General features: G+C 42.3%; 1 protein-coding gene across 2 annotated transcripts; it reads right to left on the reverse strand.

Annotated features, from left to right (window-relative positions):
- pop1 (POP1 homolog, ribonuclease P/MRP subunit) lies at nucleotides 1-27,821 on the reverse strand. 2 transcript variants are annotated; one of them, XM_039805715.1, is made up of 16 exons: nucleotides 27,717-27,821; nucleotides 27,336-27,465; nucleotides 22,973-23,107; nucleotides 19,921-20,096; nucleotides 19,556-19,816; nucleotides 19,343-19,430; nucleotides 16,291-16,469; nucleotides 7,704-7,969; nucleotides 7,474-7,567; nucleotides 7,266-7,374; nucleotides 7,037-7,156; nucleotides 6,210-6,331; nucleotides 5,144-5,335; nucleotides 3,483-3,637; nucleotides 1,819-2,040; nucleotides 1-1,105 (listed from the first exon to the last, which is right to left on the reverse strand). In XM_039805715.1, exons 2-16 carry the CDS (start codon nucleotides 27,460-27,462, stop codon nucleotides 406-408), a joined length of 2,946 nt encoding a protein of 981 aa, XP_039661649.1. In that variant the 5' UTR covers nucleotides 27,463-27,465; nucleotides 27,717-27,821; the 3' UTR covers nucleotides 1-405. The 2 variants fall into 2 exon arrangements, with proteins under 2 accessions (XP_039661649.1, XP_039661650.1); XM_039805716.1 differs by lacking the exon at nucleotides 27,717-27,821 and having other exon boundaries at nucleotides 27,336-27,531.
- Between the last annotated feature and the right edge of the window lie 2 nt (nucleotides 27,822-27,823).

Below are 27,823 nucleotides of genomic sequence, written 5' to 3' on the forward strand. Positions count from 1 at the left end.
AAAGAGGAGCTGCAGCTATGTGCAGTACAACTAAAATGTGGTGTTTTTTGAAAATTAAACCATGTAAACATATTCTGGTACAACCTCTAAATACAATTATGAACCTGAAATGAGCATAATGCGAGCACTTTAACTAAAACAATAAGGGTGCCTGTTCCCAGAGTAAAATGCGCACAACTAAAAATTCTCTTTTCAACACCACCACCAGGTAGCTTGAAGTCATGCCCTCTCCATGCCAGTCAGTCTTCAGCCAGACATAGACCATCAAGGCACAGGGATCACTTATTGAATCAGGAATCATGCCACTTGATTACATCTAATTTCAGGCCTTTGCAGGCCAGAAGTCGTGTCGATCTTTCTCCGTTACCCAAGAAGAAGTTAATTAGAAGCGTTCAGATGTTTCTATCAGACCTCTATGTTGATTTTAGCAAAGCGGTAGTGCAGGGATGGGGGGTCGCGCAGCAGCAGCATTCCTCTGTGTTCCATCGGCTGGTTCAGGAGGGTGTTAAGGAGACCGGCGACGCTGACGAACCCCAGAGCCTCCCCACAGCCTGTAGACAGGGAGAAGTCGCCCTGGGTGACCCAGCCTAGAGTCACCCGGGAGCAGTGAGCGGTGACACTCGGCAGAGGATCCGGCCACAGCCCGACGACGAGGTGCGAAGGAGACTGGGAGGAGGACTTGGCGTCTTCAGACGTAGCGGGGTTGGGTTGGGAGGCAGAGGGAAGGTCTGACTCTTTGCCCTCAGCCTCATCGCGACACAAAGGTGACGTAGCGGCTTTCTTGGGGGCCGTCTTTCGGCGTCTGATTCTACTTTTAAAGTGGTCTTTGTGCGTGGGCTCCTGGGGGCCGCTGACCGACTCTGACTCTTTCTTCAGCAGCTTCAGGTCCTCTGCGGTTGGCGCAGACACCATGGCGTGGAGCTCTGGTTTGCCCTTGGACAGTACTGACAGACGCACCCACACCAGACTCATCCCATGCGCTGTGAGAAACGACGTCAGAGCCGATCGGTCTAGAGGGGGCACCTCCCCGACACGGCACCGCCTCTGGCCCTTGGATGTTGTGGGTCTGCACCAGCCGGAGAGCAGCCTCAGTGACTTTCTGTTCCTAGGAAGCATAAAAAAACACATATCCGTTTATATCAAATGATTTTTATTCAAAAGAAAAGTTGCATTGGCCCCATTAAACACCCTGAGAGACCTAACATTTTTTTTTTCTTTTCTAATGCTGAAAACAAAAAAGGCAGCCAATGGACAGGGAAAAATCAATCCAATATTTTTTTTCTCATAAAGTAAGTCATTACTCAAAGCTTGTGTGATGGTTTTATGAGTATAGATGCAACTTTCCCCCCCCCCCCCACTACTCTGTGATGTATTGCAGCAATTTGAGGCTGGATGTACTTTGGGTATTCTCATCAGGGACATTATGATGAAAGGGGAGGTAAACTGGAGAAGCACCATGCATCAAGCCTGTCAAAAGCTGCGCTGGCATCTCTTAATAAAAAAATGTGATGATTGGAGCACAAACTCCTCCCCACCCAAAAAAAAAAAGAGCACATTCATGCTCAAGGGACCTTTAAAAGTCCACTACATTAATATTGTTAGAAGTGTGATTTAGATGTGCAGGATGTTAAAAATGTCTGAAGGGAGTTTGGCGTAAAACTGCAGTGGATGCATGTTTTGAGTTAATAATGACATGTAGGGGGATAAAAAAAAAAAAGAAATATATATATATATATATATATATATATATATATATATATATATATATATATATATATATAATTATACACAAACATGTATATAAAGACAATCATTTACCTCAGTACAGTGACTGGGCTCGGAGGCTTGGTTAGAGGGATATCGCCATGCGATGTCATCAGCGCGTCAGCCTCTGCTGCGGTTTGGGTCTGGTCTCCTTTCCTCTCCTCTCCTCCGTGCCTCGAGATAAGCTCCCATTCCTCAGCCAGCTGTTGCCACGGGCAACAGAACGGAGCCAGACAGCCATGTTTAATGTAATTGGTCCTTTTGGCGGGCGGACGCCTACAGGAGAGGTCAGAAGGTGAAACCCTTGTCAGAACGCTGGGTGCAACCCCGCCAATTTATGAAACCGATCACGACGGCTGCGCAGCACACCGTAGTGGATGAGAAGCACGCAGCCTCATTACCATCTCGTCTGCATGCTGGGTAATATCTGCATGATGGAAATGAACTGGGGTCAGAGCTTTGGAGCGCTTCCCTTTATCTAAGACTCTAATCCACTGACGTTCTCACCACGTACTTAGGCTGCAGGCTGGGAACCATACATCAACCCAGATCAGTGGATCAATTAAATGATTAATGATCCAATATCATCGCTTTAAAGTGAAAATATTGATACGTATCTTCTTTGAGATGCACATTTATTTAGAAATTTCCACTTTACATTTATTCTTATTTAAAAAAAAGAATAGTTTGTTTTTAATTTAAATGTCTCAGTAATAAAATTCTCAAAATCATATTTTAGTTGTTCTTTGTGAGTTGATAGAAATGACCGATTATGTTCAATGAGCATATGATATAATCATAGACTGTATAATATTAATGGACAGAGCACGTGTGACGTCACCCATTGGTTTGTGGAGATCTGCTATGAGTCGTCGAGTTTGGCGTTACGGGCGCAGCCATCCTGGTTGCGGACGGGACGATTACGTTACATTCTGTGTTCTGTGTTGCAGAAGACTTAAAACTAGCGATTGAGACCATAAACTCATTATGAAAATGTTTACTGAGGTCATAAATCAAGTGAGAAGACCTCCTTTTGCAACTGCAAGTGTCTCCCCCTGCTGGAATTCAGATATAATGCAGCTTTAGGCACTTCCGCATTTGCAGCACTTCGCCGAACCAGATGCATTTTCCATTAACATTTACAGTCTATGGATATAATCTAATATCGATCGCAGGCCCTTGAATTGAATCAAATCAAAATGGTAATGTGGCAGACTTTGTGAAATAAGCTAATATTATATCATTGTCCAAAGAATCGACATATCGTATCATGATAAAATGTGTAACGTACATACATACAGACGAGTGAATATGATCTTTTCCTAGCAGACGATGTACAGTCATACAGCAACAGGCCACTACAAAGCATCTTTAGTTCCAACACTATCATTATCACCTTACTTTTTATATTTTTTCATGCTATGAATCCATGTTTAACACAGTTTAAAAAGGATCATTTAAAGTTTGCCAATGGTTGACTAAAATATATTGTTGCAACACATCCATCTGTAAATTGGACCTTCTATATTCTGGGAAAGTTCTTAAGATTCTGTTTTCTATCAGCAGGCTGATTTGCCAAAATAATATTACAAGATAAAGTTTTGGCAGCACAAAATGTCCCCACAGAAAATCATATATAATACAAGATAATAATCACACACACACCCCCCCACCCCATTACTATTTTTGGTTCCTTTCCTGCTCAGTTTCTAGCTGACCTTTTGAACTTGTCCAGGAGCTGTGTCTCCTGCTCCTCCTGAAAACGAACGCCTGCAGGGCAGTCTGGGTAATCGTGGGGGAAGTGGGGGGCTCCTTTATTCTGAGAGTGTTTCAGACTCGTGTTCAGCCCTCCGATGCGAACTCCTCTGTACACCTGGCAGGGGGAGAAACAAGGCACGACAGAGTAAACACTGGATTTGGAACTTGCCAAATAAAGCAAACCTGAAGGCTTCTAGTCCTCCTTTAAATTTCAAGGTACATTTAACATTTCACAGTGCTTGTCCAAACAAAATGGGACTGCCTTAAAACATGGACAGGGGCAACTAAATAATGAAAACATCTTTCACAGAGCTTTCCATTCTGACATCCACTGTATTATACCCTGGATTGTAGACTGTGCATGCAGCCTCACAGCACCTGCTGTAAAATACAGGGAAGCCTACACATTTGTTTTAAAAAAAATTATATTTTTAATAAAAATCCATATCCCCCAGATAGTGGTTTTAAAGGTCCCCCAGGCTTTTTCACTCACACACATACCTGATATTATATGGCTGATATGTATTATTGTCTAAATCAGCCAGAATATGTGAAATTATGCTGGTTTCAACATCACAGCTCATCAGAATGAAATGGTTATTTAAAAAATGTTTTGACCAAAGTTAAAGCTATAGTTTCTGTCGCCCCCATGAGGAATTCTAAGTAATGACAGCAGAACTGTTGGCGCGTCCACATGATACACAGACTGATCTCAATAAGTGGCGTAAGTATGACACGCCAATTCGTATGCCATTTTGTTATCAGGACGCATAATCGCTTTTTAGCATGTTTATCAACGCTGTTTGGCCTCCATTGACTTACATTACCTTGCGATTGTGTCAATTATCTGCTAAATCTGCTTAGGGACGTTGGTGGTGGGGGGGGAGGAGGATGGGTCAAACAACACAGGACTTTCATCCAGGAGAACGGGGATCGTGTCCCGCGTGTCACATTTCCTAAATCCAACCGTCCCGTTATTGTTTTCCTAAACCCAACCGTCCGAAAAGCGATTATGCGTCTTGATAACACGCCAAATGGCATACGTAATGGCGTGTCATACATACGCCACTTATTGAGATCAGTCTGCAACCTGTCCGCTGGATACGGCATAGACATACACGCGGATAGCTCAAAATACGTACAGATAACACGCCACTTGGCTTTAGAAAGCGGCGTGTATGTTTACACAAAGTCATGATGTCACGTTGTGATACAAGCCTTGCGTGATTGCGCACGTGCCCCCACCCCTCCTCCACCCAGTTGCTAGTAGCCAAGGAGGACACAGAGGATTAAATAAACATGATGGACTCTTCAGAAGAGGTCATTATCTTCACTCGAGTTTCTGCGCGGGAAAGTCGCCGGACGACAATCTTCTGAACATACTGAGAAATCCAAAGAGAGTTGTGTGGGGCTGATAGTCTTAATTAGCTTTGTAGCAACGGCTTGAATGTAACGGACGTTCATCAATATCAAAAAGTTACGCACTGAAACTTTAAACCAAACTTACTGCTACTACTGTAGGGAAAATAAAATAGTTCCAAAACAGCTACTTCCTGGCAGAAATGAAAAGATGACGAAGTGAAATTCAATCAAAAAAAGATTAACGGTCCATGCTACGTACCAGTGGGACCCAGAAGGCCATGCCCCATCCTTTAGGAAGCAGCAGGTCCCAACCAGCACCCCAGGAGCTCATCTCATGTCCCAGCTGCTTGCCCGGCTGGTGAACCAGCAGGACGGGGACTCTGCCCTGCAGGGGGGTGGGGCTCAGCCTGGAGCCCGGCACCAGCACCTCGCTCCTCATACGGTTCAACTCCTGTAGGCAACACAGAAAATGCTGGAGGTAAGAGCAACATCTAAGCTCATCTCTAGGGCTTGGGATTGTTGAAAGATTTTCGATACCGGTACACGTACCGATACCATTACCGCTATCATGACACTGATACCGGTTCCTGAACGATACTTTTTTCGATAGCAATTTTATAAAAATCCATTTAAACTAAAAGAAATTACATTACACATTATGGTACAAATATTTTTTGTTTGTTTTTCAGCTGCTCCTTTACACCTGTGTGACACACGCTGTAGTCAAGCCTCTCAAAATACAACAGCAGCACACGTCTCTGTGCTGTATTTTAGCCCCGTCTCTGTGCGTAGCGTAGTTTTTCCTGCATGCCTCTTGACGTGTAAAATAAGACAGCCAATCACCAGCATTATTAGATCTTGGTAGAAGCATGCTGCAAGCTTATTGGCTCACTGAGACTGATGAGATTTTTCAGAATCAGTTTTATTGGCCAAGTATAATTACATACACAAGGAATTTGACTTCGGTAGGTGTTAACTATCTATCTATACATTCAACAAATAGACATGTAGTAGTAAACATTGAGTAGACAAATAGAAAAAGACACATACTGTACAATAGAGGCAACAATATATATTTTCTTAAGTATTGAAATTTGGTATTGAACGACAATACCCCTCCCCGATACTCAATACTATGGAGGCAATTCGGTCGGTGCCTAAAAAGTATCAAAGTTCGGTACTTAACCCTACTTATCTCTGCTTCTAGAAATAGAGATGTTAGGCTAAGACAGAAAAAGCATTAAGATAGTAAATAAGGAACATACACTGTAAGCAAAAGTACGATAATTTCTGAAAAGTGCTGTATGACATTTATGATAAACTACCTGCTCGGATATCTTGTTTTCAGTGACGTTGTCGCGGACAGACTGCTCCCACAGGTAACTCTGACAGCAGTGTTCTGGTACTCCTCGCAACATCATCTCCCTCCTCTTCTCCTCGTCCACCTCTGAAACAAACACAGCACACACATGGCACGCTACTGTATGACCAGCATCCCTAGTTTGACTGGATTTCCTTTGCCCTAACATTATTGTAAACTAGAAATGTGCAAGCTGAGAAAGGCTCTACAGTGGAGGGACTGACACATTCAAATACATTTTTTTCGGAATTGAGCAAATTGAGGCTAACAAACTAGAAACGTGCAAAACAGAAACAAAAGGCCCTGGTTGAAACCAATCCCTTATCTTTTCATAGCCACTGAATCAGCTGTTGTCTGTCACTGAGGGTGTGTTTGGAGTACAGGGTCCTGCCAGGATTCGAACCTGGAACATCTGCATGGCCAGGCAGAGGCCCCCTGGAGCACAGAACCAGATGTGTACTCACTGAAACAACCTCATGAACAGAAACGACAGACTGATTCTATGCTCAACTATAGATATGACCTACTTTGACTTACTCACCATTTTATTTTCTGTTGTAAAGCACTTAGTGTTACCTGCTCTTGATATGTGTTATATAATTAAACTTATTATTGGGCTGGCATAAGTGAAAAGGAACATTAGATTAATCTGCACACTATGACATATGTCAAAGTCTGCATTAGGAAATAGAAGGTAGGATTCGAGTCTTAGGAAATAATTTGCTTTTAACTATGTGTATGTGTAAACTAACTGCTCAGTGCCCACAGTCTGTCTGGTAGGTCAGAGTTTACCTTGTGCCTGCTTTACACAGGGCAAAGCTTTAACCTTCTTTGTTGGTAAAGTCAGCCTGGGGTCATCTACAGTCAGACCCAGCACTGTGCCTGAGGGGAGCTCTCCAGTGGAATAGAGGCCTGGATGAATTACAGTCATGATTAGATAAACAAGCATACACATACCTAAGTACTCGATGAGAAAAAGCAAAAGTATTCTCATCACATTGACAATAAAATAACGAAAGACCTTTCAGTATGTGAAAGACATCAGCTTGTTGTCGATGCAGATTCATCTTGGTCTCGTCTTTGCAGTGCTCAGGCCACCAGAGGGAAGAGGGCTGGGATTTACTCATTTCCTTAAAGAGAAAACAACAACAACACTGTTCTTCAGAGTGAAGTGCACGTTTGTGCCAGAGGCTTTCTGCTTTTCATGTTGTCAAGACCATAATTCTTACATCACAGTCCGTAGCGGCTTCCATAGTTTCTGCCAGAACAGAATGGGACTGTGGTCCAATCAGGCGATAGCGTACAATCTCCATGGTGAGATCACTGCAACGGATCAACAAGTGGAATGTCAAATAAAATCATAAAATTAATAATCACCATTCCCATTTGGAGTGAAAACAATTCTTCCAAGCCAAATAGTTAATCTTAAGTTAATCAGTTAAATTCACTAACTACTAACTTCATAACTATTCCATTTGAGCTGGACTTCCAGGTGACTGGGGTGGTGAGAGATCTGGTTCCATCTCCCAGGATTTTCTTGGCAGGAGGTCCACCGGCATCTTTGAATGTTCGCTTTCTCTTGGTTCCAGTCATCTGCTTGGCCTCAGCGGTCTTTGGCTCTGGTTCTATGGTCGGAACAACCTCAGCAGGTGTCACCACTGGAACAACTGGGGGAACTACCGCCTCACAACACTGGCACACAGCCTGTAACTCGGGAAGAAGGTCCTGCAAGGAGCACACACAGTTACTGGAGTTAACAGTCTCTACATTCACTAGCATATAGAGGTGTGACTTAAACTTAACGATATTTCTTACACGAGTCCAGAATTATGTTGGTACTAACGAGGACCAATTCATAAATCAATCTGTGCCAAATTGTAGTACCTCAGTAAGCGTGAGCTTCTCTGTCCTCTCTGAATCTTTCACAGAGAGTGGACACACACACGGACACACACACACCCACACCGAACGTTAAATTGCCTCTGCAGTTTGTTAAATTCAAACCTGGGTCAAACCTGCCCTTTGGGTTTTTCAAAACTTTGAACTCGGTTTGGGATCCATTTCATCCAAAAAAAAAAAAAAAAAAAAAAAAACAGGATTATCCTGATCCCATCAGGAGGGTGGATTCAGTTGTGATTTTTCAAACCAAATAAAATCAGTGTTTTTTTTTTTTTTTTTTAAGTGAATGATCACAAATCAATGTTTACTGATGATATATAAATTTCTGCATATTTGAAGCATATGTGAAACATGTCACATCTAATGAGATATTGTAAACAAAAAACATAACAAAATAAAGAATGTAAAATGTTTCTGTTTATTACAGTTTTTCTGTTTCTTAAAATTAAAACAAACAATGGCTATTTGTGGCCACCGGTATTTTGCCTACCTGTTCTTTGCTGAGCCAGTAAGCTACACTGTTGGTTCCACTTAAAGGGGTGATAGAACGCAAAACCGATTTTACCCTGTCATAGTTGAATAACGACAGTTCGGTGGGTAAATAGGACATACATAGAAGCTCAAAATCCCATTGACACCCCTTTACTATGAAAATCTCATATTTTGAAACTGCCGCTGAAAACGGGCGAATCTCAACAAAGCTGGAAGTTGACGTCAACCTCCCAAGACCTGTAACTTTGTCACGCCCATGGGTGTATTAAGAGAAACGGTCACGCCCCAACATTTACATAGGCTACACAACTGACCTCTCTCTGCTATTCCATTACAAAATTCACTTCTGAAACTTTTTTATGCGAGAAATCAACTATGTAAAGCTCAAATATGGGCCGTTTTACGAAAATTGATGGCTAATTGCAAATTTTGTCCGACTGTGTGTCAGAGTTCAGCGGCCGGTGCTGCCTGGGTTGCTACATCGCCGCCCTGTCTTCCTCGATTGAGCTCGGCCGGCGGCCCGGTGCTCAATACCCGCGCAAACTTACCCTTTTCTGGATGACTGGACTACCACACGCCGCTGCCCTGACAAAGCTCCAGGGCCTGCAGCTCGCTGTTCTCCCTCCCCTCTTCCTGCTACCGGCCGGCCGGTGAGTGCCTGAGCGCGCAGTCAGCGAGCTTGTTACGGCCGCAATCTCTTACCGCAGCCAGTTCCAGTTATTCTTATAATGGATATGTGTGTTGAGTTATTTAAACAAACAATCGGGGAAATAAACGCCTCTTGTCCGCAAGTCTCATTGATAGAGCCCGCGGTGAGCTGGAGTCCATCAATGAGAGCTAGCCTCCTAACGAGACCTCTGACATTCACAAAAATGCATTCAATATAATCCGAAATCGTGTTAGCTAAGCTTTGTAAGACCTTGGGGAACCTGTAATATTCATGCCGTGACGAAATTCAAACTTTAAATATACTATAGTTATGCCGAAAAGTGTAGCTAGCTAGCTGCGATATTTCCCCATTGTATTGAATGGGACATATAGCTAGCAGCTGCTCGTCCTACAAAGACGCCTCACGTTCATAAAAATGCCTTAAAATCAAATCGGACACAACGGTTAGCTTTATAAGACATTGGGGAATGATGTTGTATAAGTGGCGTGACGAAATTCAAACTGTAATTAAAGCTGCGAGCAGCAATGGATGGGCCCTCGCGCCTCAGACACCGCAAATCGTCACCAATGAAAAGGGAACTCCCCGCTGAGTTCAACGATACCTCACACAAGACTATGTCATACAGTTCATTAGCTGTGAAAGGGGGCGTGGCCAAAGTATAGGGGCGGGCCTTTACCAATAAAAAAAAAAAGAAGTCTGCTGAGTTCATTGATACCTCACATAAGACTCTACCTTAAACGGGTCACCATTTATGAAAGGGGGCATGTCTTAAGCATAGGGGGGGGCGTGCCAAACTATGACCAATGATCTAGGGCTGCACGATTATGGCCAAAATGATAATCACGATTATTTTGATCAATATTGAGATCACGATTAATTATCACGATTATTTGTTGATTTTAGCCAAAACAAATTTTATTGTCACATAATTATATAATTATAACTGCTTTTACATCCATATTGTGCTACATTCCTACTAATACATCCATACTGTGCTACATTCCTCCTTTATTGAAGGATACTGTGAAGGAGTATGCCATTTCAGCTGTTGTGCGACCGCTTTCCACACATGCATGTTTGCCGTGAAAGATACAGGCAACGCAATTTTCTGTTCACGTTAACGACGCATGTGGTGCCTGGTATCTACCAGACGAAATAGCTACGCGGATTTCTGTGGCTCATTACACTGCCACTTACATGTCTGCGTTGCGCTGTGATGCTCCGAAACCCACGTTAGAGGCAACATAAACATCGCTGAATGTCATGCTAGTAAACCGTATAACACGTTACACAGCAGGTAACGTTAGCCTACCGTTAGCCACAGTAGTAACTGGATTAAACACAGCTAAAATGCTGACTGCTAAACAGTGTAGTGTGTCTGTATTTCACTGTAGGATTCCAACAGCGGGACGTCCAACAGTCTGCTGCTAAAGCTATGAGATAAAAGACACAAACTAGCCAGTGTTTCCTCTAGGAATTTTTTTAGCAGTGGGGGCAGATCTAGCCCCCCCCGCGCCCCGCCGGCAAATGTTTTACGTATTAAACAGAACTGACACTTCGCTGCAACACAAGCAAATATATTTATTCACCTCTATTCACACACAATGAGGCATATTTTGATTTCTTTTTGATTGAACTGTATTTTTGAGGAACTGTAGGTCTACAAAATGAATTTTACAAGAAATTATTCATAGGGAAACCAAAACCCAAAGTAGGCTATAGTATGAAACCATTCATAATGAAACTAATTGCACATTTGCCTCAGTGGCAAAGTTGGCAGCCTTGCAGTGTGCATTTGGTTTTTATTGGCTTTTGGAAAAAAAACTCCAAGGCTGGGTTACACTAGAACGGACAGGACGGTCACCGTTTTGAAATTTACTGTATATGTGTAATAACTAATAAAAAATACAATCCTGCTGGTACCTGACTTTCCCTAAAAGAGTCTTTATTTTCATTTAAAATAGGTTTTATATACTGTACACTATACAAAAGGCAAAGAAAAAACAATCACTTTTACCTATTTTGGCCATACTGTCATATTGACGGCTCGGATTTTCGCAGTTTTGTTTTTAATCTTTTGTGTGGTTGAAGATGCATCTTGGTTGTTTAGTAATAATCATAGTCTCTGTCAGAGAAACGTAACTAGCGGTCTCGAGTAACAAGTGTGGGCAATGCATCACTGATGGGCCAAAGGCAAAGCCAGAGTCGGTAACGTAGGATACAGCGTGGATGGACTCGGTTCTGAATCAGAAGAAAAACACCGGGCGATCGCTCTGTGAAAGGCGCGGTACACGTAGACGGTAGCTGTCTACGTGTTCATATAACTTTATACGTGCTACAACTGGCTGGAATCATTGCACACATCATCTCCAAGGAGTGCACCAGCTGTAAAATGTCCCGGAGGAAGTTCATGCAGCAACTGGCAGAGGAGCTGAGAGCGGAGTTTATGGAGGAAAAAAAGGGCAGGGGCGCACGGTCCAAACAGTGCTGCGCACCGCAGCAGACACCAAATCGGAGGCGGTGCCAGGTTAGGTTAGGTTATAAATGTTAAATGCATACTTTTAATTGTTATTTGGCTGTGAATTATGTTGAATGAATTTCCCCCAATATGTTTCATGAATGTATGAAATAATCACAGTTTAGCCTACTATGCCATGATCTGATATCAAGGACGTTGTATTGAATCAACAGCCACGTGCAATTTAGCTAGCAGGTGAAGGTAAAACAAAATATGTGCAAGAACTATAGACTAATACAGGCTTAAATGAACTGACAATATAAGTTATACGACTTACAGTTGTCAAGAATGCACACATGCCATCTCAACCGGGTCCTCCGGACAGCCTGTCTCTTTTTTCTTTCTCCCTTTTCTCCAAGTGGGACGCGTGCCCACTCGCGTTGTGAAGCGCGTGTCTGCGCTTTTCTCCGTCGACGTGCTCTTTACAATCACTGCTGATAGACGGCTTTTTGTATATATATTTCTGATACCGTGGCGGGAGAAATCTAACCGTGGCGGACCGCCACTTGCCAATCAACATAGAGGAAACACTGATCGCACTGATCACTGCTGTTGTCTGAAAAACAACACAGACGGGACAAAACGTTGCGTTTACTGGTAAACTGGTAAACAATGTGACCGGCTTATGATGACCGACTGCTACCTGTTGTGGAATTGTCCTCACGTTACTCTGTCCTCTGTGACTGTCTACATCTAGAAACTAAGCTGCGCGGTGCAGGCAGGGAACAGCTCTGATTGGCTCATGGAGACATGTGATCAGACAGTGGTTTATGGAGCGCTAGATTGGCTTTGCAAAAACTCTTCTATGAAAGGAATGACACATTTTAAATGTCGCTCGATCACGCAAATTTGATCGTGGGAAGCCAAAATCGTGATCGTGATTAAAATTTGATTAATTGTGCAGCCCTACAATGAATAAGGAAGTCTCTGCTAAGTTCATTGATACCGCACACAAAACTCTACCTTAGATGGGTCAGCATTTATGAAAGGGGGCGTGGCTTAAACATAGGGGGCGGGCCAAACCATCACCAATGAAGAATGAAGTCTCTACTGAGTTCAATGATACCTCACACAAAACTCTACCTTAGATGGGTCAGCATTTATGAAAGGGGGCGTGGCTTAAACATAGGGGGCGGGCCAAAACATCACCAATGAAGAATGAAGTCTCTACTGAGTTCAATGATACCTCACACAAGGGTATATCTTAAACGGTTCAAATGTTATGAAAGGGGGCGTGGTCTGAGTAAGTGGGCGTGGTTAAAGTATAGGGGGCGGCTCAGTATCACATGTAGACCACACATTCTGAGTTTCATGTAAATCGGATGATGTTTGTCATATAAGACGCATTTCCTGTTGCCAGCGGGGGGCGCTATGACCAAAAGTTTAAAAAAAATTCTTCATTGGTGATGGTTTGGCCCGCCCCCTATGTTTAAGTCACACCTCCTTTCATAAATGCTGACCCATTTAGGCTAGAGTCTTATGTGAGGTATCACTGAACTCAGCAGAGTTCCATTTTAATTGGTGATGGTTTGACCCGCCCCCATGCTTTAGCCACGCCCCTTTTCACATCTAATGAACTGTATGATGTAGTCTTGAGTGAGGTATCGGTGAATTTGGCAGGGAGTTCCCTTTTCATTGGTGATGATTTGCGGCGTCTGAGTGCCGCGCAAATGCACGGTCGCAAGGAGCGGCGTTCACCGGTAACCCCGATGCGCGCAGAGGCGCGAGGGCCCGTCCATCGCTGCTCGCAGCTTTAATTCTGTCTCTTTCTTTCTCTCGCTCTCTTTCTTTCTTTTTCCCCGTCAAATGAGAAAGGCTCTACAGTGGCGAAGGCCCTATGGAAACTAAAGGAATTATTTCTTTTTCCCAGCAAATGAATTGCCTTTTTGAGGGGCTTAACATATTCAAAAACTCACCAAATTGACGGTCGCATCAAGTCTGGTGAAAATTTACGTATTTTAAGGGTTTCGGGAATAGGCGCACAAAAATGGCTCGCTAGCGCCCCCTAGAAAGTTAAAAAAATTGAGCCCCTGCAGTCTTGAGACTGCACGAAACTTGGTACACATATGTATCATGTCAAGATGTACAAAAAACTTCATTAGAGCCATACCCTAAACCCAACAGGAAGTCCGCCATTTTGATTTCAATGTTCGAAATTAGTGCGATTTTGGCCATTTCCACATGTCGTACTTTAACGAACTCCTCCTAGAGATTTCATCCGATCAACTTCAAACTCTGTCTGTGTCATCTTAAGATGTTAAAGATGAAAAGTTGTTAAAAGAAAAACTTTTCGTCATAGGGCGTGGCGGCCATTTTGTGTGCTTCGCCGCTGAAACAGGAAGTGGGTGTAACTCGAGTGTACGTTGTCCAACTGGCTCGAAACGTTTCGGGATTCATAAGAGTCCAACCCTGAGGACAAATAAAGGCCGATATTTACTTAAAGTCATAGCGCCCCCTAGTGGCAACAGGAAGTAGGCCTAAAAGTCAAGGTGCTATACTTTAACGAACTCCTCCTACAGATTTCATCCGATGGACTTCAAACTTGGTCTGGACCATCTCAACACCTTAACGATGAAAAGTTATTAAAAAGAAAAACTTTTCGTCAGACGGTGTGGCAGCCAAAAAGTCTCAGAAGTGAATTGGGTAAGGAAACATTGCAGTGTCTGGAATATGAGATTCTGTCGCGTCTCTAATGTGTGTGTATTGGGGATTCGCTCAACCAATCAGCGCGCGTCTCTAGTGTGTATGGCGATTCGCTCAACCAATCAGCGTGTGTCTCTAATGTGTATGGCAATTCGCTCAACCAATCAGTGCACAGCTCATCTAAATATTCATGAGCATACCATATTTGGAAGAAAAGCTCTTGTTAGAAATAGGGCCAAAACACAGGGATGCATAAGGGCCAATAAAATATCAACCAGGCCATTTTCAGCCGCAACCAATGTTACATACCCCATTAGGAGACCTTAAGGAACAGTGTGAAATACCCTATATAATCATTCTATCACCCCTTTAAGGCTCTGGTAAACAGGATTTGGTAATCCTGAAATTTGGTATTTGATCACAGTGATCCAATCCAATGTTCCTTTAAAAAACTGGCATGAAAGTAAGATGGATCAGCTGATCCTGGATAGCAAAGCATGGGATTTCCAAATCCGTATCAATTTGATCCAGATATTATTTTTTGAAAAACTGGGCCCTGGTGACTGACTGACAGGCTGAGGTCGTAGGGCAAGCCATGGGAACTTTATTTCTATAGCACCTTTTAGCAGCAAGGCAATTTAAAGTGCTTTACATAAAACATTAAAGAAGAGTAATTTATAAGGACATGCAAATAAAATGAATTCGATACAAGTACAAGAATAAAAGTTATAACGCAGTGTAAGAAATGATTAATTATTTGATTTAATAGGTTGTAGGGACAGGTTTGGGAGGAGAGAGGGGCTCCGCAGCTATTAGGTCCGAAGAGGTTAGTTATACAGGAGAGAAGCCATTTGAGTTTGTGGCAAAACCTGACACATTGCTCATTTTTCATTTTGTGTTTAATCTGAATGACTAAGCAAAGCACATATATCTAAACACAGAAATGCACATCAATATCAATATCAATGTTACACATTAAACCAGTAACCCAAAACCACAAAGGTGTATGTTGGCCTAAAGTGAAAACAGTGTGTAGTTTTAGATAGCGACGCTGTGCACAGCAATCCACTACCAATGTAAAGCGATTGACTACATTTCCCTTCCAGCACCGCAACCAGGAAGTAGCTTGTGTGACAGTGAGACGCACCAATTTCAAACATTTACTGGAATATAGTCACAGATACTATCGAGTCGACAGCGTTAAACATCAGACTGCAAATAAGGTTTTATCAGCGTGACCAACGTAACAGTTATCAAGCAAACAAATCGCGCATGTACATATCGGCAGCACAGCAGTAGAGCAACAGACAAGCAAACTTAAACCGCAGCTCAATGTAGCGAAACAGCAGCTTACCGGTGGCGCATCTCTCCTGACGAGACAACATGTCGGAACTAGTACTCGGTCCCGTTTATAGCCCGTGCTCATTCATTTCTGGATTCTAACACATCGTCTTTTTTCTCTTTTGGGATCTTACTGGTCCATGTTTCAACTTTTGACTGGACGGTACTTCAATCAGGTAAGTCCCTCCCACCTATTAACCTGCGGTACATTGCTGTTGAACACCCGTGACGTAGTGAATGCTACAAATACAGAGTAGCGCCGCCTGCTCTTATGGAGACGTATTACGTTTCTCAGCCGCCACATGAAGTAAACAAACACAGCGCGTTAATTTCGTTAATTTTTTTTTACAAGTTAAATATTAAAAAATGAACGCAAAAATGAACGCGTTAATTTTGACAGCCCTACTTTAAATTAGTGTTTAAATCTCGTCTCGTGAACTCAATCTTGTGTCTCGTCCATTACATCCCTAAATCCCACCTTACCTGTTTCATATTGGGATGAGCCCAAATCCACAGCTGCCTGTGGGTTGAGCCCTGTGTACGGGGTCTCCAGAGGAAGGTGACAGGGCCCAGGGGCTGCGAGGGGTACAGTCCTGCTCGGTACACCACCACACTGCCCTGTCTTCGCCCTGATAGACACACTGCTGCAGCAAATGTAGGACCTGGAATCATACACCACTACCATATTACTCTAAATATTCAAATACAAATTTTTATCATTGAAATTAATTCAGAACTTTAAACTTTTAGATATTAAAAAGGAGAACTCCGGGCAATTTTTACATTGATCTTGATTGCTATATGTATATGAGTAGTGTCGATAGCAAAAAAAGCAAGCCGAATCGGTGCTAGCAACACGGAGCTGCTGCAGCTAATGCCGAGAGCTCCCACTCAGCTAAAACGGCAGTTATGGGGGCATAAGATAAAGAGTGTCTTTGTGCCTCTTAACAGACACAAAATGCAATTAAAATGTCTGTGCAACATGAACAGGGCCCTTACATGACAACAAGATGCGTTTAGCAACTTAGCCATTGTTTAAATTCACCTACCCTCTTAGCTGCCGTCTGGGATGAGTGAGTGTGTTCAGCCAGGCTCCGCTAATAATCATCACGCAGCAGTTCCATGTGTATTTGTAGCATATGTATCCATTTTGTGTGCTGTCGTTAGTGAATATGAGTCTCTGCAGTGGCGAATTGTGTGGTAGTTTCCTTAGCCAGGCTAGCAGCCCCGACCGGCATCCTTCTACTTCCTCCCCGCCTCCCTCGCCTGCTGCTGCCGACAACAATCCACAGGCGCCCGCTGGTCTGGTGGATGTCCTCCAGAGGACAGTTCATGCTTTCACGGTGAAATTTTGAAGTTTATTCCCCCTCAAAAATAGGTAATTAGGGATAAGTAGGGAAAAAGTAGAAGGATGCCGGTCGGGGCTGCTAGCCTGGCTAAGGAAACTACCACACATTTCGCCACTGCAGAGACTCATATTCACCAACGACGGCACACAAAATGGATATATATGCTACAAATACACATGGAACTGCTGGGTGATGATTGCCGTTTTAGCTGAGTGGGAGCTCTCGGCATTAGCTGCAGCAGCTCCGTGTTGCTAGCACTGATTCGGCTCATTTTTTTTGCTATCGACAGTACTCCTATACATATAGCGATCAAGATTAACGTAAAACTTGCCCGGAGTTCTCCTTTAAGTACTGATCTACTCGTCTTTCAATTATGAGGTTCCTAACAGTACGCAAGTTACCACTTAAAACTCACAGAGGAAGGATACATGGTTAAAATAGGTCCACATACACAGTATAGAGACGGAGCGCATTTAAGTCCCGCCCACACCGGAAGGGAAAACAATTCATCGCTCTCCATTGACTTTGTATTGCAAGATGGTGCCTCCTTATTAATTCCCTCTCGTAGCAAACAGAAAAATGCCTACAAGCTGCTGTGTGGTGGGATGCACTGACAACAGGGTAGAGAACCCATAACTACGTTTTTATAAGCTGGCGAAACGAAAAACTGAGCATTTAAGAAAACGTGTAAGAAACAATGTGGATAAAGGCAATAAAACGTGACGCATCAGCAGAAAGAACAGGAAAACTGTGGGATCATGACACTCAGTATGCCTAATGTGACATGTGCACTGACATTTGTCATCACATAGGTCAGTTTAAAAATAAAGCTAAAGCATTTTGACAGTATGCAACTTATGTTAGGGCTCCTGCACACTGGAATGCGTGGCGTGAGCATGTCAGTTTTTATTTTGGCTCCCATGTTAACAGGTTAGAGCTTACACACTGCTTGTGCGACACGCACATCTCAGGCGCGGCTCAAGCCGCGCCGAAAACGCGTACATGCTAGGAATAGGACCGACGCCTATTTTTCACGTGACACGCAAGCGTGTTGGAAGCGTTTCCAGGCAAAATAGAATAGGAAACGTTGTTTATATGTCATTTTGACACGAATATTTAATAAATGACATTTTGATGTTTGAAAGTCTCTAGGTTTTGACATAAATGTAATTTAACAAAATAATAAATAATTATCGATTTTCTAATATTGCACCTGTCAATATAGAACAAAATATTCTGTAGCCTATTTTGCCGTCAATACTGCCAATGTTGTCTTTGCCGTTATCAAAATCAGTATATATTATTTCATTTTATCAATGGGAAACATCCATGTGTCCAGACAAGGCTAGCAGCAGCAGAGCCGCGTCAGACACGTTTCTGGTGTGCAAAGACATAGAAAACGCCACGCAGGCGCCATGCAACTGACACAACAGAAACGCCACGCAGGCAGCCTTATTGTGGAATGTGGATAACTCAGAAAGCTATGCAGTATTGCAGGGCTGTTCAATGTTTTTTAAGCCAAGTAACCCTTAAATGAGAGAGACAGAGACGGATCAGGGACCCACTAGTATATTATACAAAATTAAGTTGTATATTAAATTGGGCCTACAATAAACATGTGGACTTTATATATTTCTTTTTAGTGCAAAAAATACAAAGCTATTAAAATAAAAAATTATGATTTTATTAATCATGTTTCATTGTTAAATTGGGCACAGTAATGTTCGATCTTTAGGAATAACTGCATCTGTGGATGACTACCTTACCTAGGCTAGTAAGCCTATCATCAATGTAGTTTTTCACAAATAGACTGATTTATATTTGCTTATAATAATTTTAATTAACAATAATTTGGTGGTCCCCCTGCAGTAACTCTGAGGACCCCCTAGGGGTCCTGGACCCCTTGTTGAAGATCTCTGCAGTATTGTGTTTGCAAGTGCCTTAGCTTGCTTACACAGAGCTAACATCATCTTACTATCAGCTAACTTATTATCTCTGGTAGACATAGGTTGCTAAAATAATCCTTTGACATGCTTTAAAAAGGCATTTTGTTAGCGTTTTTAGCCCTTTGTTGAATATCGTGGCGCCGACTGTTTTCCCCTCCGGTGAGCATGGCTTTCAGAGTATGACGCGTTGCTCAAAGACAAAACATAAGTATTTGCGGTTGGGGTAGGGCGTGTTCTCACCGGCCTCCTTGCTGCATAGCTGTGACAGAGAAGCCAGCAGCTCGTCTTCCTCTCCCTGTAGCTCTATGCAGCAGTAGTAAGAAAGGTCCTGAGTTGGGAAAAAAAAAGAAGGAGGTCAGGCTCATTTTACTGGCAGTGTAATCTTGTTCATTACAATCCTAATTTTGTGACAAAAAAATTACACAACACACACTCTAATTTTGTGAGGGTTACCTGTAGCAGGCAGTGGCTGCTCATTGCCCTGTAGCTAGGCCGGTAGCACTTGTATGTGGGTCTGTCCCCGAGGCAGTAGCCCCACTTTCTAACCATGTGGAAGCGTTTGGCGTGCCAAATGTGCGTTTCCAGCCACACGTTCTTCCTCTGCCGGCGGTTGAACTCCAGCAGCAGATTTCCGTGCCGGCGGCGGGCCTTGCGACTCTTGCTCTTTGCCTGTTCCTTCTTCTTCTTTGAGCCGGCCTGGAGGCTCTTCTCCCGCTGGAGGAGGAAGGGAACAGAAATGTCACTGCCTATGGAACAAGGGACACTGAATCTTAAGTGGGACATTAAGATGCTTAAAGAAAAACTATGCTAAGCTTTACCATTCTGTTGGCTGCATCTCTCAGTCTGCGAGGGAGCCGCTTGGTGTTGTGGCTCATGGCCCGTCTCCTCATGTGTTTGGGCAGGGCTCCAAACACATGGCAGCTGCCCGTTGTCTTGGTGACAGCTTTCAGCATGGTGCTCACCTCTGCCGCCCTGGCCCTAGCAAAAGGTCCAGCTGAATAGGAATGGGAGCGGGGGAGATGGGTGACTACACTGAATTTTAAATGTCCCGTCACTGTGACACTGCAATAACTTAAAATTTTTTTTTTTAAAATAATTAAAATAAATCGTCTACTGATATAACCACTAACTCAAAATAGCACCACACTTCCACGTACCATATGGGTAAGTCCTTACATGTAAACCGAAAGCATTGAGAACTTATTGTGATTTCGTACACTCGTTATTAACCCCTAGGTTCATTTTGCGCCGGATTTGTCCTTTAATGTTTACTTGAAGGATGACTAGAAGATCTGCACCACACGAAAGCAATGGATCTAAAAGTAAAATCTCATCACTTCTCCATGCCCTGCAGTCTAATAAATGGTGAAAGATGGATCTTAATAGCTATCAGGATTTCTCATTGGACAATCACACAGGGTAGTGAAGTCATGATGCAATCTTTCAAAACAAAAACACCTTATTTACAGTATGCAGTACAGTATAAATTACAGGGCTTAAAGTGAAAAAAAATCCTGAGCCTGAAACTTTTTTTTGGGGGGGTAATTTTTAAGATTTAAAAAGTTTTGGATACTTCTTACTTCTTCCAACCATATGTTAAATTAAGAGTCAATGTGGATTTACATATTGCAATAATATAATCCTACAATGAATCATTATGAAAACTAAACTTTACTACCTTGGCCAGGTTATCATCAAAAAAGCAAATTAGTACATTCATGATTTTGTCCGGGTTGACATTAGTTAATATGTAATAGTTAGTTTCCTCTAGGATTTTTTTTAGCAGTGGGGGCAGATCTGTCCCCCACGCGCCCCGCTGCAAAATGTTTTACGTATTAAACAGAACTGACACTTCGTTGCAACACAAACAAATATTTATTTACCTCTGTTCACACACAATGAGGCATATTTTCATTTCGTTTTGATGGAACTGTATTTTTGAGGAACTGTAGGTCTACAAAATGAATTTTCCAAGAAATTCTTCATAGGGAAACCAAAACCCAAAGTAGGCTATAGTATGAAACCATTCATAATGAAACTGCATATTTGCCTCAGTGGCAAAGTTAGCAGCCTTGCTGTGTGCATTTGATTTTTCTTGGCTTTTGGAAAAATAACTCCAAGGCTGGGTTATAGGGGAATTCAGAAAGAGGTGGCCCATTAATGCTGAGTAGCATACATGCTGCTAGATGGTCCCCCTGTGGCCTGTTCCTTAACACTAGAACGACCAGGACAGTCATTTTGACAGTTTTGAAATTTATATGTGTAATAACTTTGCTAAATAAAAAAATACAATCCTGCTGGTATCTGACTTTTCCCAAAAGAGTCTGTATTTTCATTTAAAATTGTTTTTAGGCTATATACATTACACAAAAGGCAAAGAAAATATAAATCACTTTTACCTATTTTGGCCATACACGGGATCGGATTTTCGCGGTTTTGTTTTTAATCTTTTGCGTGGTTGAAGATGCATCTTGGTTGCTTAGTAATAATCATAGTCTCTGTCAGAGAAACGTAACTAGCGGTCTTGAGTAACAAGTGTGGGCATCACCGATGGGCCGAAGGCAAAGCCAGAGTCGGTAACGTAGGCTACGGCGTGGATGGACTCTGTTCTGAATCAGAAGAAAAACACCGGGCGATCGCTCTGTGAAAGGCGCGGTACACGTAGATGGCCGGTAGCTGTCTACGTGTTCATATAACTTTATACGTGCTACAACTGGCTGGAATCATTGCACACATCCTCTCCAAGGAGTGCACCAGCTGTAAAATGTCCCGGAGGAAGTTCATGCAGCAACTGGCAGAGGAGCTGAGAGCCGAGTTTATGGAGGACAAAAAAGGGCAGGGGCGCACGGTCCGACCTGCGCTGCGCACCGCAGCAGACACCAAATCGGAAGCAGTGCCTGCCAGGTTAGGTTAGGTTATAAATGTTCAAATAACATACTTTTAATTGTTATTTGGCTGTGAATTATGTTGAATGAATTTCCCCCAATATGTTTCTGGACATGAATGTATGAAATAATCCCGGTTTAGCCTACTATGCCATGATATGATATCATGGGTGTTGTATTGAATTAACAGCCACGTGCAATTTAGCTAGCAGGTGAAGGTGAAACTAAAAATGTGCAAGAACTAAGACTAATACAGGCTTAAATTAACTGACAATATAAGATAACTTAAAACTTTGCATTGTTTAGCTTTTCATAGATGTCTAGACTCTGGGACAAGGCCGTTATGTTTAAATACCTGCCATGCTGATTCTAGACAGACAGCTTTGTCAAGACTAGCATCTAATGACTAGCAAGCCCTGTCTTACCGCTGCTGCCGTACAGTATCTTCCTTGAACATACGCTGCAGAAGCAAGCACCCGGCTCCCTCAATTTGAGGCACGAAGTGCTAAACGGCTTCCCGTCTCCACCCTTTAACTCTTGTCCTCTGTTCATGCCCAGCGCCATTTATTTTAACTCCTTTCTCAACTAAAGTCTGTATCTACATGCTCCAAGTTTGATAAACTTTGCCTCCATTTTTTTTAGCCGCGTTACCACGGAGACCACACCGCACTCTCGCTTTTCGGACCCGTAATTGGCTAGAACTCGTTTCACTGGTAGGTGGAAGTTCGATGAGTGGTTAAATCCAGCGCATCAAAAACAAATCCCATGTGGACTTTCTAATTTATTTATTTATTTTTCTAAAATATTCATACGCCAGAAATCCAGCACCAGGCCTGATTACTTTCAGCCCTGCGTTAGTTAGAGCTGCGTTTCTCTCATATGATTGGTAGGTGAAATCAATTGACTTTTTTTTTTCCCCCTCATGGCACGGTGCCGGAATACTTTAAGCCCTGAAATTAGTAAGAGTAGGACAATGTGTCTTTACCAGTGAGGTACTTGGACATCTCCTTGGTGTAGCCTCCACCATCTTTGTGGTGTCCTCGGACCCACCCACCCCGTTGGTGAGGGTTCTTTGGCCTTGCTGTAAATGGATGGACATCAGATGGACCCTTGTGGACACCTACACATTTGGGAAAATCATTTTGTCATTTCAGGGCCATCACAGGTTTAAAAAAAAACTGCTCTTGGGCCACAGACCCTCAGGCAATAAGTTTGTCGTAAGCACATTATTTAAAAATGTGTCTGTTAATAATGCACAATAAAATTAGAAATAACAACCTGTGGTTCTGACTTTAAAAAGAGCCTTGTGTCACGTTCTATCAACATGAACAAACTGGAACTTTCCTGCACATGGTCTGGGAGTGTGAACAGGTGCATGAGTTTTGGAATAAAACATCAATAATATCTGATGTCAAATTCCTACTGACCCGATTGTTTTATTACTTAATGACGACTCTAAACTACATCTGCTTGAGAGACAGAGGAAGATTTGGCTAGCCGAATCAACCGCAACCAAGAAAATGACAGCTCAACGCTGGCTCCCCCCCACCACTTGCTTTGTATAAAACAGTGGTTAGCGTATTTTCTGTACATAGTTATGCTTGAGCTCTCTACAGCAAGGATTAACAAAGCCAAGTCATCTACTATCAACCTATGGAGAAACGCAGCAGCACAGGTATCAGTCCTAATGACCTCAGCATCACAAGAACTAGAGGAGAGCGACTAGGCAAGGTATGATCGGTTATTGTTTTTGCTTATTTGTTTGTTTTTGTGTCATTTGAGACCGGAGGGTGGGAGGTTGGAGAGGGTTTTTGATTTTGTTCAATTGTGTTTGTATGTTCAAAAATAAAAAAAAATAAAAATTGATCTTAAAAAAAAAAAAAAAAAAGCCTTGTGTCATAATCTGGCTTTAACCTTTCATTTCTCTTGTTATTATGCTTACACAATATTTGCACAATCAAAAATTAGAGATTATATAACTGACGCAGTGAACCTAGGATAGACTATTATTACAGCATAGGAGCCCACACCTCATTTTTACCCAGAATGCATTCATTCGACCATAAATGTTGCTCATAAAAGCATTATTCCCTTTTGTTGGAATAAGTTGAAGCAGTGGCGATTTATTTAAGACTGCAAAGGAAGCTCAGCTTCCCCTAAAATGTAATGGTCAAATACGTACAATTGTGTTAACATTTTATTGACTAAAATGCGTTAGAATACGTTCATCTCAAAGACGAGTTGGTTCAGAATTAGCTGACTCGATTTCCTTCTCATTCATTCCCCTAGCGTATCAGTGCATTTCCCTGTTGAAGCCTAGCGTCCGTTGACTTCAACAGGACTGTTTTTTTCAGTGCTTCGAAACTAGACTGTCATTGGATAAATGCTGCGATTATGTCCCGCCCACTGACGCTCAGCGTCTCTGGGGGGTCAATGGAGCAGTGGGCTGGCCTGGACGCTGGGCTTCTGCGTGATGATTGGAGGATCTGTCGAAGGACTGTATCTCCTTTTGATTGACAGCGATTTTGTACTATAAAAAGTCGCCGAAGCTGTTCAACTTCAAGGACAGCTCAGCTCAGTCCCATCACGGATTTTGCAAGTCTAGCTAGTTGAAAGACGAACTGCTGCAACCTATTTCTTGGTATTTGCTTGGCGAAATTGCTAGCCAATTTTCATCATACATTTCATACAATTATACACCACATTTGTTTCAGTTTAACCTAATTCCCAAATTTCCTCCTTCGAGGAAGTTCGGTTAGATCTTTGTTAGATCATTTGTTCATTCATTCATTCATTCATTCATACAGTAGGCTAGGCTAGTGTTGTAGGGGTGAACTAGCCAGCTAGCTAGCAAACTGCAAACGATGGCAGACAATGCTAATATTGTCGACCTGATTTTGGCAAAGCCATTTGAAAGTCTTCCTTACGAGGAGAAACTTAGAATTAAACAGCAGGGTTAGATCAACACCTAAGATTGATTTAGTGCAAAAGACAGGGCAAAGTACCAGGTCTGTTCAGCTCTCCTGGTATGACAAAGTTAGCTGGCTGACTGGAAGTGCTGTGACAACAAAAATGTACTGCTGGCCATGCCTCTTGATGAAACCTCACGGATATTATAAATTATTATTATAATAATTATATTATTATTGTATTATATTATTATTATTATTATTATTTGATTTAATAATGACATTATTATATATATTATTATAAAATTAATATAAATAAATGGACAATTTTTATGATGTAATTATGATGCCAAAAATGAGCTTCCCCTCTTTGAATTACCAGCAGCCGCCACGGAGTTGAAGACAGTACATTTGGCAGTGAGCTTACAAGGACTGTGTGTCCTTTAGTAGTGGTGCACGATATATCTGCCACCGATATAATATCGGCCGATATGGTCTTTTTTTTTTTACACATCGGTATCGTTCCGATGTCAAAATAGGGCCGATGAATAGGGCCGATGTGAATCATTCCTGTGTATTTGACGTGTGTGTAGGCTTAGATGTGAGTGTGTGAGAATTTAGATCTAAATCTGACCTGTGGAGGGCAGTAATACGCTTAACAGCGTCTATACTGCTGAAATCAGAAGAAGAATAAGAAGAAGAAGAAAGTGTGGGGGCGGGGATGTTGGTTTTTGCAGACGGAATCTGCGGCGAAGTGGGACACTGGAAACTTTAGTAGACCACCGGCTCTCGGTGGGCGGGGGAGAGATGAATGTTCGGAAATAAGAGGTTGCTGCGGCCCACCGTACAGGTTCGTTTGACCAGCGGGCAGCAGCGCCAGCCGGAGTGGGCAGCAGCCGCGATCATGGGGGGGGACATTCTCAGCGGTGAAACTCAAACGGGGGCTGGAGTATAGCTAACCTAGCTAGGTGGAAAGCTAACGCTAGCCAGCCACCTGTTCCATCAATCCTGGTTGCAAGTGTCTGCTCATTAGACAACAAACTGGAGTACATCCAACTTAAATGAAACTCCCATCGCGAGTTCAGAGACTACTGTGTTTTTCTTGTTGTGGAAACATGTCGCCGGGTAAGAGTGGAGATGGGCTGTGTTAACACGGACTTTAGCTGCAGAAATTAGCTGCTTGTATCCAACTAAATGCTAACTGCTGGGGAAGTTTGACTAGTAAATGCCGACCATTCTACATTTCACGCAAATTTACAACTGTGTTCATAATCTGCTACATTTAGCTATTGCACACACACGTAAAGTTCAGATAATGCATACTAGCATTAGCGCTTGGTTGACTGTAAACACCTGTTTCGTATGTCGTTTTTATATATTTTAAATGTATAACCATTACAGCCACAGTGAAATGTTGTTTCGTGTATATGGTTGAAATGACAATAAAACACATTTGGGTTGAGTTGAATGCTGCCTCACTGTCGGTCTGTAGGTAGGCATGGCTTGGGAGTGGAGTCTAAGCAGCGAAGAAAGTGCATTCTGGGATTTGGTGTCTTTCATCCATATGAGCCAAAAACACATTTTCTGGCTTATCTCAGCCTAGAAGGCACCAATTTCTATAATTTCAAGGGTTAGGCCTAACCCTAAAGTACTCGATAGTTACTGTACTTACAGTTCAGAAGACTGCAAAAGCCAGTGTCTGTTCAGTCCAGTTTGTTCTGGCTCCATTTTCACATTTTACCTCTTTCAATACTTTTGGCTTTGGCCATTTAAGGCCTACTACTGTACTTTAAAGTTTTGAACTGTTGTACAATGTTCACAGAATACAGTGACTTGGTCTCAAGTGAGTTAGATGTTTATTGTGAATACTCAGGGTTGGCTTATTCATAGTGTTAATTCAGGACACACTTGTATCCTTTTAAAAATTTATTTTTATATAAATATTTATTTTTCTTCTGAAAATCTGATGACAGTCATATTTTGCACACAGGTAAAGGTGCCCAATATCAGTGATTTCTGAAAATAAATCACAAAAGTAAAAAAAAATGCGTTTCGGAAAATAGTTCCTTATTTGATTATCATAAAAAAATGTGTTCTATACAGAGATATCGACATCGGTAAATATCTTTATCGGCCATAACAGCAATATTAATATCGGTTATCGGTATCGGCCACAATTTTCACATCAGTGCATCACTATCCTTTAGCAATGGGTTTGTTAATAATAATAATAATAATAATAATAATAATAATAATAATTTAATTACTTCACAGAGATAGGAATAATTGAGGATGTCAGGCAGGATACAGACTGAAGTTTGCTGCCCATGCAGTAGCAAGAGGAGACGAGGTCATGGAAAAAGAAAGAGTGACATGGACGCACAACGTTACAGCATCACAAGAACAAACTATTGGAGCATTACAGCATAGAAAGGTTACCGGTGACAGGGGTGTCTCCTCCGTTCTTTGGACTGCTCTCCGCGTTAACGGGAGAAGATGGATACTGAACACTGGCGGGCTGGTTTCTCAGCTTCTTCCCCCGCATCTTCACTTTAGCTGCAGACATTTTCTATAGAAAACAAGAAGGCACGTTTTAGACGCCAGCTGAGCCGACAGTCTTCCTGACTGCTAACCAAAAAGCTGACACTTCAAACGCCTAGCTAACATTACATGACTTGCCAATATCCGCTATGGCTAACGTTAGCTAGCTAGCTACTTTACTCCGCGTTTAGCTAGCTGGGATGTTGGTTTAATTAACAACAGCAATTCAACATATCTAAAGAAAGAAAAGTACAGAGTGGTTACATAGCTCGTGTTCACCTTTAGATTCCCCAGTATGATTGTATGTCAGTAACTTTGTTCAAAATGTGCGTCCCCTCTTTTTCCAGTTTGCTACCACATGTGAGTTTTCTCACGCTGATTGGCGT

The sequence above is a fragment of the Perca fluviatilis genome, chromosome 7 (genome assembly GCF_010015445.1).
Source record: "Perca fluviatilis chromosome 7, GENO_Pfluv_1.0, whole genome shotgun sequence".
NCBI lineage: Eukaryota > Metazoa > Chordata > Actinopteri > Perciformes > Percidae > Perca > Perca fluviatilis.

Excerpts from the sequence above, each read along its gene's own strand:
- pop1 (XM_039805715.1), bottom strand. The coding sequence starts at position 27,462 with ATGTCTGCAGCTAAAGTGAAGATGCGGGGGAAGAAGCTGAGAAACCAG. Across the intron at positions 19,431-19,555 it reads GCAGCCACTGCCTGCTACAG|GACCTTTCTTACTACTGCTG; the intron begins GTAACCCTCACA and ends TTCCCAACTCAG. Across the intron at positions 7,375-7,473 it reads AAGCCGCTACGGACTGTGAT|GAAATGAGTAAATCCCAGCC; the intron begins GTAAGAATTATG and ends TTTCTCTTTAAG.